Source organism: Hemiscyllium ocellatum, chromosome 43 (genome assembly GCF_020745735.1).
Source record: "Hemiscyllium ocellatum isolate sHemOce1 chromosome 43, sHemOce1.pat.X.cur, whole genome shotgun sequence".
NCBI lineage: Eukaryota > Metazoa > Chordata > Chondrichthyes > Orectolobiformes > Hemiscylliidae > Hemiscyllium > Hemiscyllium ocellatum.
The window spans coordinates 23,009,981-23,025,038 of NC_083443.1; the positions used below are offsets into that span (position 1 = coordinate 23,009,981).

The 15,058-nt window shown below is 38.5% G+C and overlaps 1 protein-coding gene across 10 annotated transcripts in view; it reads right to left on the bottom strand.

Moving 5' to 3' along the window:
- dlg5a (discs, large homolog 5a (Drosophila)) overlaps window positions 1-15,058 on the bottom strand; it is a 226,662-nt gene that overhangs the window by 19,560 nt on the left and 192,044 nt on the right. For all 10 annotated transcript variants that reach the window (XM_060853989.1, XM_060853990.1, XM_060853991.1 and 7 more), the window contains 4 exons: window positions 11,613-11,777; window positions 9,659-9,842; window positions 4,199-4,347; window positions 2,832-3,002 (listed from right to left, as the gene is read on the bottom strand). In XM_060853989.1, the coding sequence (XP_060709972.1) occupies window positions 2,832-3,002; window positions 4,199-4,347; window positions 9,659-9,842; window positions 11,613-11,777 (669 nt within the window). The remainder of the gene's footprint in view (window positions 1-2,831; window positions 3,003-4,198; window positions 4,348-9,658; window positions 9,843-11,612; window positions 11,778-15,058) is intronic.

A 15,058-nucleotide genomic window follows, 5' to 3' on the forward strand; every position in this document is an offset into this window, starting at 1 on the left:
TGCAGTCCTTGCAGGGTATTTTGTATAATACATTCATTCTGCTGGCTGTGGGTATGGGATCCTTTAAATTCATCAGTAGTTGTTTTAGTGTTACCATACATCAAAGACATTTCAGAGATGATCACCTGACCACAGTGACCCCCTAGGCATCATGGTAGCCCACTATCTACTACCACACTAAAGAAAACAAAAATGAGATAAGGAGTAGACAACATAAGGCAATAACAATGATGAGAGAAATGGGAAGAGACACACTTGAATTGATGATGTTCAAAAGAAAATAAATAATGTATGTAGGCAGGCTAAATAAAATTCATATAATGAGATAGGTGGAGCACTGGAGCTGGAAAGAAATCAACACATGCAAGGAAGGCACGAAAAGGTGACATCTGTGAGAGATATAAACAGTGGACATAAAGAACACAATGATCCACAACAACAAATCATTATTATTAAAGTGAAAGAATCCCTAGCTCTGCCTTTCAATCTCAAGACTCTTACTATAACATTACTCACTTTAAAATTGTGGGATATGAAATTAATGTAACCTGTACTCAGTTGTACCTGAAAGGAGCAGTCATGTTCCTACTGGTTTCAAATTCAGAACCATAAAAGGCGAATCAAAATTACCATTATAAGCTACTTATCAGTATATTCGACAAAACAATGTGCGTTGCATGTGACATGTCACCATTATGTGGTAGATCAATAATTGTACAGGATTACTCCCATCTTCAATGAAGCTTCAGGATCTATTTATAAATATCGAGTTGGTCATTTTTGACTTGGCACTAAACTGAAAATGGCAAATGGGAAATACTTGGGGCAACATGCTCACAGATGAAACAATTCAACTTTCTAGGATGTAAGCAGCAGAAAAGATCCAGACTTGCCTGTATTTTCCGTACCTCCACAATCTTTCTGAATTAACGGAAACCATTAGATTGATGGGACTTGCAATTTGAGCAATTAATGAATCTTGGGTTGTTTGCACAAGCAGAAAATGCCAAATCATCTCTTTCAACAGGAAATCTTAATTTTGACAGCACTTGCATTTTTATCATCTCATAAGAAGATGGGAATTCTGTTCCGAAGCCAAAGTTTCCACCTGTTATCTTCTTGCCCGACAACAAATTCATACAGAAAATACAATATAGAATTTCCTACAAAGTGTACTCTCCTCTACACTCAGGAAACAAACCTACCTTCTGCTCACAACAAAGACATGAGCTGCCACTTTAACACATCACCATGTTCCCTGGCCAATAACTGTCTTAGGCTTGCTGCTGTGCTTGAGAGAAGACCAGTGCAAACTGGAAGAACTGCACCTCATTTTCTGCTTGGGAACTCTGCAGCCTTCTGGACTTAATATCGAGTTTAACAACTTTTGAGTTGAGCGCCTTTTCCCATGTCTTTCCCCTACTCCCACACAACGGGCCTTGTCATCACATGGGCTGCTACCACACACAACTCATTGTCAGCTACAAAGAGCTCCCATTTGCAACTATTCATTCCCCTATACTGACCTTTATCCAGTGCTTTGACTGTCCAACTGTTTTTCTCTCTCTTTGGGTTCTACTGTTCACTCTTTAACCCCTTCCTAACCATATCTTCTGCATAAAAAACAACCTTCGCCTAGCTACCATAAATTCTGAAGGAGGATCACTGGACCTGAAATGTTAACTCTGATTTCTCTGCACTGATGCTGCCAGACTTGCTGAGTTTTTCCAGCAATTTCTGTTTTTGTTCCTATAAACTGAACTTATAGAAACAAAACTATAACTGGAATCCATCATACTTTGCTGGGAAATTTTCTTCTTGGGACATAGCCATAAAGTAACAACCATAAAGACATGGGAATTCTCTGTATTGTACCTGCAGCTTTATTTACTAAAACTTTGAACTTCTGGACTACTTTTGGTTTCTGCTTCACAGGTGAAATGCTGCATTATGTAATACGTCCAGATACTGGGAAATAAGAAGAAGTCAAAAAGCTTGGTCTTTGGCCCTTGAAATCAAATTTTAATAGAAAACAAATATACTATTTATATAATTCTCAACACATCCTTAGATGTGGTGGCACAGTGGTTAACACTGCTGCCTCACAAGCGCCAGAGACCCGGGTTCAATTCCCGACTCAGGCGACAGATTGTGTGGAGTTTGCACATTCTCCCCGTGTCTGCGTGGGTTTCCTCCGGGTGCTCCAGTTTCCTCCCACAATCCAAAAATGTGCAGGTTAGGTGGATTGGCCATGCTAAATTGCCCGTAGTGTTAGGTAAAGGGGTAAATGTATGGGTGGGTTGCGCTTCGGCGGGTCGGTGTGGACTTGTTGGGCTGAAGGGCCTGTTTCCACACTGTAAGTAATCTAATCTAATCCAACATTTCCAAGACAATTTGCCACCATTGATATGCTATTCGTAAAAAGAAACCAGGATTGGCACTGGTATCTCATAAAATACTGCAGTGAATTTATACTGCAAGGTCCTACAACAGCAATAAGATAAATGTTCACACTAACAATTTATTAAGGTTCTGACTGAGGGATAACTATTGGCTAGGCCACCAGATCTCTCTTGCATGCCTTAAAAAAAAATCTGGAGTAGAAACTTTCACATCCAGGCGAACAGGCAGAGAACACCTGGGTTTAACATCTCATTCAAAATTCAGTAGCTCTAACTGTACAGCACTCTTCTGTTCACTTGACAATCACAACCTTCTAACTCTAAAGCAAGAATTACATTTATATTTTAAAAGAAATAGAATGCAATGTATTTCTTATTATTTGAATTCTTCCTTATTTATGTTACCCTTTCGTCAATTGTTACGCTTACATGTACTTGCTGGGGATTTGTCCTCTTTCCAACTTCTGAGCATTTTCATCCAATTGCCAGGCCATCCAGTAACCAAAGTTTCCTTGCGGCAGTGTGTCATCAACGTAAAGGATATCATCCTTCTTAAAACTTAAATCGTGCTCTACTTCAGCAACTCGATCGTAAAGTGCTCTGGAATACCAAGCAGATGAAAATGCCAAAGAAAAGATTGCTGTGAACCTGTATTACTCAAACACATCAGGACTTAGCTTGGTAAGTAAAATTAAACATGAACACCACAGAATTCCAAAGTATTAGACAACAGAAATTAAAACCTGGGCTAAGTAAAATATCACAATGGTTTCTGTTGGAAGATTGGGCTATTTTTCAATAATTATGATTTGATTCAACAAGTGAAGAATTAAATTATATTGTTAAATTATGACTAATTATAAACAGTTTCTGAAGGGAGAAAAGTCCAATAGCTAGGACAAAAGTATGGTTTATGGTTTTATTGCCTTTTCTTTTGTTGTTTAGTGTACTTTCATGAAACAGTATACTTAACAGAGTTCAGGATGCCTCTGTTATGCACGGGCTTAGTGGCTAGTAGAGATGAACAAGGCATGGGTTTTAGTGTTTGGACACACAAGAAGGAATGTCAAAGACAGAATAAGAACCTTAGTCAACACAACAGAACAAGTGACCTGTGCCTAATCAACCTAGTGTCTGGAAATAGCAGCCTGAAATGGAAGAACTTTAAACCGCTCTTTATATTAAGTACGTTTTCTTCAATGCTTATTTGGATAAACAAAATAAATTTTGTAAAACTTGTGAAAACATATTTATACTTGGAATGTCTTTTAATCAATCAGGTCTAGTGAACTTTCAATTGGTTCTCTCAACTTTAGCTTATAATTGTAATTGTCACCAGAAGGCCTCAGTTCAAGTCCCGCCTGCTCCAGAGGTGTGTCACAACACACCTGAAGACGTTAATTAAGAATATTTGTATTTGTAATCTATGTAGGTTTTTACAATTCAAGTTAAAGTGAACCTCAAAATCTTACACTGACCATGCACTTGTAGGAGGTGAAGTATCTGAAAAACAATACACACAAACCTTTCACCACAAAAAGCTGAAATTAACATTGTTCTCCATGTGAAATTATTGCAGATGTACTGAATGAACAAGAAAATTCTGGCCAAATCATTGCTACTTCCAAATGTTATTCTACAGAGATCTAACTGTAGCTTAAACCCAATTATTTCCAGTCTGTTTCTGTTACATTCTTTGCTTGACCCAACATTCCAACAGAATTTGTCCATGAAGTCCTGATCTATTTTCATTTGATGGTTATGAGAGGTTTGCAGTTAATGATCTCAAATGATACCTGATATAGAAACCATCTCCGACTTCATTTCTGATCTTGTTGAATTCCTCTATTCTGTACTGAGCCTTCACAGAGACAGTTTCTGTGGGTTTCAGCATTTCGACATAGGCCTGCTCAGCCGTCACATTCCGCATATCGGTGCCATTGTACTGCAACGAAAATGTAAAATGACTATAATCAAGAATTGCTGTTTACTTTGAATACATTCCAGCAAATAAGTGTTGCAGTAAAACCTCCTGTGTTTTTTTAAAAAGTGTTCATTGAAATTTCTCTTAAGTTGAAGTTTTTCTATTCTCTCCATCTCTTGTTTCCCTGGTTTGCATACTGTTTCCTTGCAGGCTGTCAAACAGCTAGAAGATATACATTACCAATTGTCCTTTGCTAAACAGTCTAATAGGCACAGTAAGTATCTTTCAGGAACTGGATTTATCTCTAAACCTTTTTTACCTCTGCCCACATTTTATTTCACTGCAATTTCTAGTTGTATGGTATAATGTTTATTCAAATACAGAGTTATACCCAAGCAAAGGTAAAGTTATAATGCAGACATACTGTTCCTGTTCAGTCTCAATGCACTATTCATTACTACTGAAAGATATTAGAAAAGAATGAGTGAGTAGTTCTCTTGGCTGCATTGTATTTGAAATTGTGTCAGAAACTTATTCCAGTACTATCATCACTTTAAACTCATGTTAAACTGTATGACTATATCAGAAAGGCAATGGTTAGGAAGAAAACAACTGCAATCTATAAATTGGTTTGCAGAATAATTTCAGCAAATGAGATTTGATTTTCCTTAGCAAAAGCTTTGCAAACCAGGAAATGTAATATCTTTCGACTATCTGGGAAACACAGGCCAACTATTTTTTCAAAGGATCTTGCCTCATTTACTGCAGTGAGCAAAATCAATATATGTGTCATACCTTCTCTAAGGCCTTTATGTTGATCTCACTATAAACAATGACAAACATAAACAGAAGGCAGGTATGAATAGTGCTATAAAAAAATTAGAAATGCACTAATACTGAGCAACGCTAGCCTTATAACTTTACAAAATTTTCACACAAATAGTCACAGAAAAATGGCTAATAAAACTAAAATATCTACCATAACTGAAATTATGACTATCAAGAAATTAACTGTTAAAGATGACAATAAAACACTAATACGAGAAACTGTAAATATGTAAATTCCAGCAGTGAAAATTAATCATTCTAAAGTGCTTTCATAATGCAGTAACAAACATCTGTCTACCTTATTAAACACTTACAGAATGTATTTAAAAACAAACCTAGCTACTGTATATAAAATTAATGAAAATATTTGTCCCATCAGTAGTGGGGAACAAAGCTACACAAATGATGTATTTTATTTTAGGGAGGGCAAGACTGCTGTGGACTTGTCTTGATTAAGTGGAAGATATTTTATTGCACTGAAATACATTCTAGACAGGGAAGTTCAAAATCATGACTTTGACAGCCCTGTCAAAGGTAAATTTCCCAAGTGCCTTGACACTGATCAGGCAGAAGTGACTTTGTAGCTTGGCCCATTTGCACGATGAAAGACAGGTGTATACCTGAAAACTATGTGGACTTTGCACATTCTCTCCACTTCCTCTGGGTGCTCCGGTTTCCTCCCACAGTCCAAAGATATTCAGATTGGGTAGACTTAGCCATGGGAAATGCAGTGTTACAGAGATGGGAGGGGTGCTCTTCAGAGGGATTGGGTGGACTCGATGTGGTGAATGGCTTCCTTCCATATAGTAGGGATTCTATGACTCCAACTTTCTGTATCATGAGACAACCAAATGACCTTTGGGATGCCCAGAATAACCATTTCAAGGTTGCTTTCAAGCATGACATAAAGGCCCTAAGCATCGAATCTTGCATCTAGGAAATTGTAGCTGATAAGAGAGGAAAACTGTGACATCACCTGTGGGCCAGCATGCACCACCGTGATGATCAGACACTATAGAAACTTAGTAACATCAACACCAAAAAGCAACAATTCATAATGAGACCTACCAATCACTTCACTCTGGGCACTTGAACAGATTATGTCTCCCATGGATTGGTCTCTTCAACCATTGGCAGAAAGGACAGCATAAAAGGTTATCCCATTGTCAAATGACTCAATTTGCTGTATGACCATCAAATTATGGAAGGATGCCAACAATGACAACAGATTTTCATGTATAAACTAAACTGTCATACTTAAAATTCAAAAATCTATTTATTTTCATTAAACATCCTCAGACCACTGTCACTTTTTTTTGAGTGGATGCTGGTCTGCACCGTTTAATTATGACTTCAGAAGTTTTGCATTTTTGTGGCTTACACGATGAATTACATTGGGCATGCAATTCGTCTGACATGTAGACAAATGCAACAACTATATACTTGCAACATTAAGTGGAATTTGTTGGAATTGCACTTTGGATCTCAATCGCACTGCAGCATCAGATACAAACAAACAGTCAGGACAAAAACTTTGAACAAAAGTGCACGTCCCTTTGTTTGTCGATTTCTGATGCAGTAGTCAGTACACACAGGAGGTTCCAAAAAGATGCTCTAACAGCAGACAGAATCAACTTTGCTATGTAATTTAATAATCTCTGCTCAGTGATGTGTTTACTTGAAGTTGTGCTCGTAAAGGAAGGGAAACAGTGCTTAAAAATCGAAATTGCAAGGAATCCAAAATGAGATGCAAAAGAAATAAAGGGACATTCCAGGAATAAATCTTAGATGCAATAAACTGCAAGATAATCACCTGATTTACCAGATGTTAATTTCTTATTGGACAAGCATCACAATTGACTTCCCCTTGACAACAATATCCATAGATTTCAAATGATGTCTCAAGTGCTACCGTTATGAAGCAGAACATTTGGAACACGAGAAGTTTTAAATTTACTACTTGATACCAAATTTAATGTTTGCGTTATGACAATGCCCTGGGCACATACATCTGGTTAAACATTAATTTTTATTTCATAGCTCCAAATGGGTTGCAGATCTTCCAGCTTGCCCAAATTTCAGGACAACAATTAAATTTCTGAACAATCATTCATAGTTCTGACGTACATATACAACAGTAAACGAAACAATATGGTTCAATTTAGTATCAAACAAATTATTTTAAGAAACAAAAATTTCTAGAAGCAATGTAATGAATAACCAGATAATCTACCACACCAATAAAGGTCAAATACTGCAGGTGCTGAAGATCAGAAATAAAAACATTAAGTGCTGGAGAAACTCAGAAGATTTGGCAGCATCTACAGTGAGAAAAACAGAGGTAACAAATCAACTCCAATGTGATTCATCTTCAGAACTGAAAATGGTTGAAAAATGATGGATTTAACGCAGTCGAGAAAGATAGAAGCAAGTGGAACAGAGGGAAGGTTGGAGAATGTCAGGGGATGAGCGAGATTAAAGATCACATATCAAGGACAGAAACATGAGCATGAGATGGTGTATTAAAATGATGTAATTATGCATGCAAACTACATAAAGGTATCCTGCAAAGTGGTCACTCAATCTACATTTTGTTTCCCCCAGTGTAGTGACTGCATTGTGAGCAGCAAATACTGCTGACTAGATTAAAAGAAGGACAAGTCAATTGCTGTAAAACCTGGAAGGAGTGTTTATGATCTCTGACAAGGGAGAAGGTGATAAATTGGCAAATGCTCCACGACCTGTGACTGTATGAGAATGTGCCACAGGAAGAAAATTGGGGCAACTGAGGAATAGATGATGATGTCACAGGGAAATTGGCCCTTTTGGAATGCTGACAGGGAAAAATGTGTATGGTGGTGGCCTCAGGCGAGTGACAGTGGAACATGATCCTCTGAATACAGAGACTGGTTGGGTGGAAAGTGATGACAAGGGGAAGCATCACAGTTGTGGAAAGGTGGAGAAAATGGTTAATAATTTGAACAGTTGATGGTCCTGTATATCCAAGGGAGGGGGGAGTCCTTGGCTGAGGAAAAAGGAAGACATGTTGCAAGCTGAGGGGAAAAGATAGCACCATTGAAACAGATGCCAGGGAGACTGAGAAACTGGAAGACAGTGTTTGCTACTGTGTTCTAACGGAGTCCAATGCAAGGTGGAGCAACAGTACCTCATTTTCTGTTTCGACGCTTAACAGATGTCTGGACTTAGCATTAAGTTCGATAACCTCACATCATGTTCTCTATCCTCCATTTTAATTCCCTTGCCTCGTTTGGTTTAGCTTTCAGAAAGACGGACTTATATTCTGTTATTAATACCTTCTCTCTGCACCCATCCCTTTTCTGTTACCACTCGCTTTGCCTTTTGCTTTATAACTGTTGTGAGCTCTAATTCCCCATGCACTCTGACCTTCTCTTCTGGTCCTGCCTACCTTTTACCACAGTATGAACTCATATTTCCAACTCTCTCTTCATTTACAAAGAAGAATCATCCAGTTTTTGGCACAAGGTTTTGAAACCTCATACAAGACGGTGTTTGTAAGGAAAGGAAGCAGATGCACTGCACTGCAAAGGAAACTAAAATCAACTCAACAGAAGAGTTCTGTAACGTTACAGATAAAATAAAAAGGTTCAATTTTTTGGGGAAATCCTTTAAAAGTACACTATACTACTCAGGAGGCAAGCTAGAACTTTAATACAAAATGTTGTCGCATAATGAATCAATGATAACCTGATGAGAAACGGCACTCTCACTTAATAGGCATGAGGATCATAAATGTACAATTTTTAAAAATGATGGCTTTCAACAAGAACCCAGAGTGTGAAAAGGCAAAGGACAACTGTCATCAAGCAATATAAATAGCTACAGTAAATGTTTGTATGCAAAGCTCTCACAATAGGACCGAAGGGTCTGTTTCCATGCTGTACATCTCTATGACTCTAATAGGTCGACATACAGTGACTGTATAAATGATGCACAATGCCCTATTTTTACGAGGTAGAGTCAGGTGGGGTACAAATCATTTATAGTCTTGACATTTGTGATGAATGGAAAATGCATGCACTCTTGTTTGAACTGCCTCTTTTCCATTCCCAACTGAATAGTCTGAGACTCTCTGATTTTATTTTAAACTGTTTTGTGACATTTGCTTGAAATTTAAATGCAAGTTTTAATGTTTGGAGGATCATTGGCTTTATTCAAATTCTGAAAATCAAACAACTTTCAAATGAATTGTTGATACTGATTCTGCAATCTGCCAGCCTTCTTACTGTAATGATTGCAACAAGGTCAGCCAGGTGGATCTCATAAAATGAGTTCCCTGATTGGACCAGATTAACAGCCCCAATCAGAGAGCCCTGGCTGACAGGTAAGAACAGAAGTGTTAGATATCTTGTTCCCTCTCAGAGCAGGCTTTGAAGGAGCTGGATCAGTGTCAAGGACTCTGTGTGTGTAAATAAAGGGTGACTTGGTGATGGGATGATAGCCTCTGTGGAGTTATTTCACTTACCTCCAACAATTTATCCCCGGGAATCAGCCCATCAGGGCCATTTGCTGGACTGTCATCGTCCACCTTTGCCACAAATACTCCATATAGGTTTCCACCACAAATTTGGATCCCTAATTCCATTTGGGTTTTCTTTAGGAAAAGGAATCGCGGTTCAGCAATTTGGTTGTTTGAATCAATTGACTTTCTGTTGAATTAAAAATGCAAGAAAGAAAAACAAGGAACATATTCATTTTCATGTGATTGCAGATGTACATGGTAACCAATCAGGAAATGTATTAGTCAGGCCATAATGATATTTTGAAATTAGTTTGTTGATTATCCATCTTTCACTGAATGCATTATCAATGCTTGCTTAGTATTTTTTTGATGGAAGTAAAACCAGCAGTAAGATCAGGCCAAAGTATCTATTGATCTTAGATGAACTTTTCTTTCAAGATCTCTAATTCTTCTATAATAAGACAACAATTGTTCACAGACAGCATGTCATCAGTTCTTCATATATCAATAAAAAGGTAGCGTGACAGTTCACTGCACATTCAATGCAGAACTGATGAATAAACACAATCCAATAAGGACTATGCAGCAGAGCAAACGGGGTCACTCTGGTTGATTTACCCTCCTTTATCCAAGTGCACTAAACCTACTGCATTTCCTTTTCATTTGCCAGCTGAGATAACAAATATAGCACAGATCTAATACTGACATCGGGACCCCCTTGGTCAGTGTGCATTATAAACAACCTTTCCATAACTTTAATGGAGTATCATATTTGTCAATGCAGCTAGAAATAGGTATTCATCCACTCAATATGCCCTCCTCATATGATGTATTCCATGGTAGGATCCTTAATGTTAACCTAGCTAGCAAGGCTTGAATACAGAGGCATCACAGCCAGGCTCTGCCATCACCCAACATCCAAACATTCAAATTTATTTTAACATGGCCTCTCTTTCTAGAACATTAATAAGCAGGAGAAATAGCCTCTTTGAACAGCTTCATCAATTTTAACACAATTACAAATTGGAATTGTTGAAGTGTAAATCAAGGTGCCTCTACCCATCAGAAATAATGATACAGGATAAGTAGTGTAATCTTAATAAATTCTAAGCTATAAAACCAAACCAGGATTAAAATCATAAAATGGAACACTATTCAAATATATACAGGTCCATAAATTATTTATCACTAAATTCCAAATGAGAAATATGGCAGATTTTCTGTGATATTTTGAAAATTAATTTTGTTTGGAATCACAAAAAGAATTATTGAATGGTTACAAGAATAGAAGCAAGCTATTTGACCTATTGCATCAGTGTCAGCTCTCTGAAATACAACTCACCAAATCGTAGTCATTACCTTTTCCCCTCACCTGCAAATTAATTTCTTGAGATGCTTATCTAACTATCGTTGAAGGCTTTGATCAAATTTGCCTCCACCACATTCTCAGGGATTGCATTCCAGATTATAAGCAATTGTTGTTTAATAATGATTCTTCTTGCATTGTCTTTGTTTCTTTAGTTGATCATCTTAATTTGGCATCCCCTGGATCTCAATCCTACTGCCAAGGGGAACAGCTTTCCCATCTACTCTATCCAGATCCCTGTAAATGTTGAATAGTATTATATAAAAGCAAATAACTGCAAATGCTGGAAATCTGAAAAAAATCTAAATGCCATAGATACTCAGCATGTCTGACAACGTCTATGGACATTTCAAGTCCCATATTAAGCTTTAGAATTGAATAACGAATAGTCCCTTGCTTGATGCATTTTTGATTTTTTGTTTGCAATATGCCAAAGGTGATCATTCCTTCAAAGCACATAATATCCTTTGGAAGGGCACAGTCAAAAGTTCTGCCTTATCCAAATGAAATGAAAAGGACAAAGTTTTATTCTGTCTCATAACAAAGGAACTTTAGTCTTAGTGGTGTAGAACAGCTCCGTTTATAACTGACCTGATTGAGTCACGTGGACTAGTAGTTGGGGTGGTTTGCTTCGATGGAGGGGTTATTGTCCCTTCATCCTGTTCACTCACAGCATCAATCATAGAGTGATTGTCGGGTGTTGTTGCTCCACTACCCTGGGGGGTCGAATGGTTACTTATTGGCTCCAGTCGAGAACTAGTAACACAAAGCACATATGGATCAACATTAATTGTTTATAGAATCACACAGCATGGAAACTGACTCTTCAGTCCAACTAGTCCATGATGACCATGTTATCAAACTAAACTAGTCTCACTTGTCTGTCTTTGGCCCATATCCCTCCAAACATTTCCTTATCCAAATGTCTTTTAAATGCTGTAACTGTGTCCATACCCACCAATTCCTCTAGCAGTTCATTCCACATATGAACCATTCTGATATAAAAATACTGCCCCTCACATCCCGTTTAAATCTTTCTCCTCTCACCTTAAAAAGATGCTTAGTTTTGAACTCCCCCACCCTAGGGAAAAGATTTTTGCTATTCACTTTATAAACCTCTGCAAGGCTACTCCTCAACCTCCTTTGTTCCAGAGAAAAAAGCCCCAACCTATCAAGCCTTTATAACTCAAACCTTCCATCCCAGCAGCATCCTGGCAAATCTTTCCTGCACTCTCTCCAAATTAATAATATCCTTCCTATAGAAGGGTGACCAGAACTGTACAAAGTACTCCAGAAGAGGCCTCACCAACATCCTCTACATGACGTCCCAATTCCTTTACTGAAAAGTCTGAGCAACGAAGGTAAGTGTGCTAAATACCCTTTTCAATACCCTGTCTTTGTGTGACGCAGATTTCAAAGAATTGTGTGTCTGAACTGCAAGGTCTCTCTATTCTACAACTCTACCCAGGGCCCTGCCATTAATTGTCTAAGTCCTGCCTTTATTTGTTTTACAAAAATTCAATACCTCGCATCTATCCAAATTAAATTCTACCTGCCACTCCTCAGTCCATTAACTCAATTGATCTAGATCTCTTTGTAATCTTGGATAACGTTCTTCACTGTCCAGTATGCCATTAATTTTAGTATCAGCCCATGTCCCCTAAATTCTCATCCAAATCATTCATATGGATGATAAACCAAAGTGGATCCAGAATAGCAACATAAGAAGCTAGCAATAGTTAGCAAACTCATTTAAATATCTAATATATTAGTAGCGTCCAATTAAAGACTTGGCTTCAATGAAGAGCTGCTTCCTTTTTTTTGAGGTATTTTCTGTGTTGGAGCTGATTTCCTCGAATTCTAAGAGCAGTAACTACTGCTTTAGAAGTCAATGCATTGCTTCGGAACTTTGGGGGAAAGAAGATCTAAGCAACAGCCTTTAAAAAGGAGGAAGGGAGACAAAGGCAGTGACCACATGGGAAGTGATTCAAATGAAGAAAGAAACCAACACTGCTGTCTGACCCAGTGGTAAATCTGCAAAACTGCTGCCTTTGCTGTTTGGTTTCAAGTATCTCTGGACATCAGAGTTCATTCTAAGAAAACTAAACAAACAGTGAAATTCACAGTTGACCTTGGAGAAACTTGTGTGGGCAAGCTCACAACAGGGGATCAGTTAAGAGGCTAGTTTTAAAGTGCAACCTAATTAAACTTAAAAAATACAAAAATATAAGTACAAAGCTAGATTGCAGCAGTGTTTTTAGAGCAGTAAGACAGTGCTATTTTCAGGGTCTGTAGATGGTTAAGGTGCAAAGATGGCCTTCAGTAGTGATGTACTTTTCTGGTTGAATGAGAGAGTTGAGGGAGAGTTTCCATGTTATTGATGATTATGTCTGCAGGACCTGTGTTTGGTTGTGAATCCTATTGTGTTGCACGGATCTGTTGGAGCAGCAGTTAGAGGCAATGAGGAATTTACAGGAGCTAGGGAGTGTGATGGATGGTAGTTGCGGGAAGGGAGATAAACTAAAGATATAGTCAGATAGATGGATGATCTTTAGGAAAGGTGGGGGGGGGGAGGCAGGTAGTACAGGAGTCTTCTGCAGCTATCCCCATCTCAAGTACGCTGTTTTGGAAAATGTAGGTGGTGATGGACTCTCAGGGGAATGCAGCATTGACAGCCAGGTTTCTGGTAGTGAGACTGGCTCTAATATAACAGGTGGTATGCTAGATTCCAAGCGATTGATTGTAATAGAGGACTCTCAAGTGAAAGGGACAGACAGATGTTTCTGCACTGACAGAGAGACATCAGAATGATGTATTGCCTCCCTGGAGCCAGGATTTAAGGCATCTCGGAGAGGGTGCAGAATATTCTCAAAGAGGAGAGGGACCAGCGGGAGGTTGTATACATTGGAACTAATGATGTAGGAAGAGAAAAGGACAAGTTTCTGCGTAACAAATATACGAAGTTAGGCATGAATTTAAAAAGTAGGCCCTCGATGGTAGTAAGATATGGATTACTCCTGGTGCCAGAAGCTAGTGAAAGTAGAAATAGGAGGATTGAGCAGATGAATGCATGGCTAAGCAGTGCAGGGGAGAAGAATTCAAATTAGTGGAAATTCAAATTACCTGTATAAGGTCTGTGTGTGTTATCCAAAGAGATAGTGAGGAAAGAGATCCATCTGAGACTGGTACAGTTGGGAGGAGTAAGTCACATAGTCAGGGCAGCAGGACCAAAGTAGAAAAAGAGGTAGGATTGATCGAATAAGCTGCAGCTACTTCAATGTAAGAGGCCTAACAAATAAGGCATGAACTCAGACATGGTCGGGACCATAGGACTGGGATATCATAACAATTGCTCAGGGATGGATAGGACTGGCAGCTTAATGTTCCAGGGTATTAATGCTATAGGGGAGTGGCATTTTTGATTAGGGATAATGTTATGGCTGAACTTAGGGAGGATATTCTTAGGAATCCATCCAGAGAAGTTATTTGGATGGAACCGAGAAATAAGGAAAGGATGATCATCTTATGGGGATTGTACTACAGATTCCCCACTAGTAAACAGGAAATTGAGAAACAAATTTGTAAGGAGATGTCAATTATGTGTAAGAATAATAGGGTAGTTATGGTAGGGGATTTTAACTTTCCAAACTTAGATTGGGACTGCCATATTGTTAAGGGCTTGGATAGTGACGAATGTGTTAAGTGCGTACAAGAAAGGTTTCTTACACAGTATGTGGATGTACCTACCAGAGAAGGTGCAAAACTTGAAACTACTTTTGGGAAATAATTCCAGTAGTTTTAAAATTGTGATGGAAAAGGATAGACTGGATCTAACCTTCTAATTTGCAGAAAGCTAATTTTGACAGTATTAGGCAAGGAGGCTCAGTGGTTAGCACTGATGCCTCACAGCACCAGGGTCCCAGGTTCGATTCCAGCCTCCGGCGACTATCTGCGTGGAGTTTGCACATTCTCCCTGTGTCTGCGTGGTTTCCTCCGAGTGCTCCAGTTTCCTCCCACAGTCCAAAGATGTGCAGGTC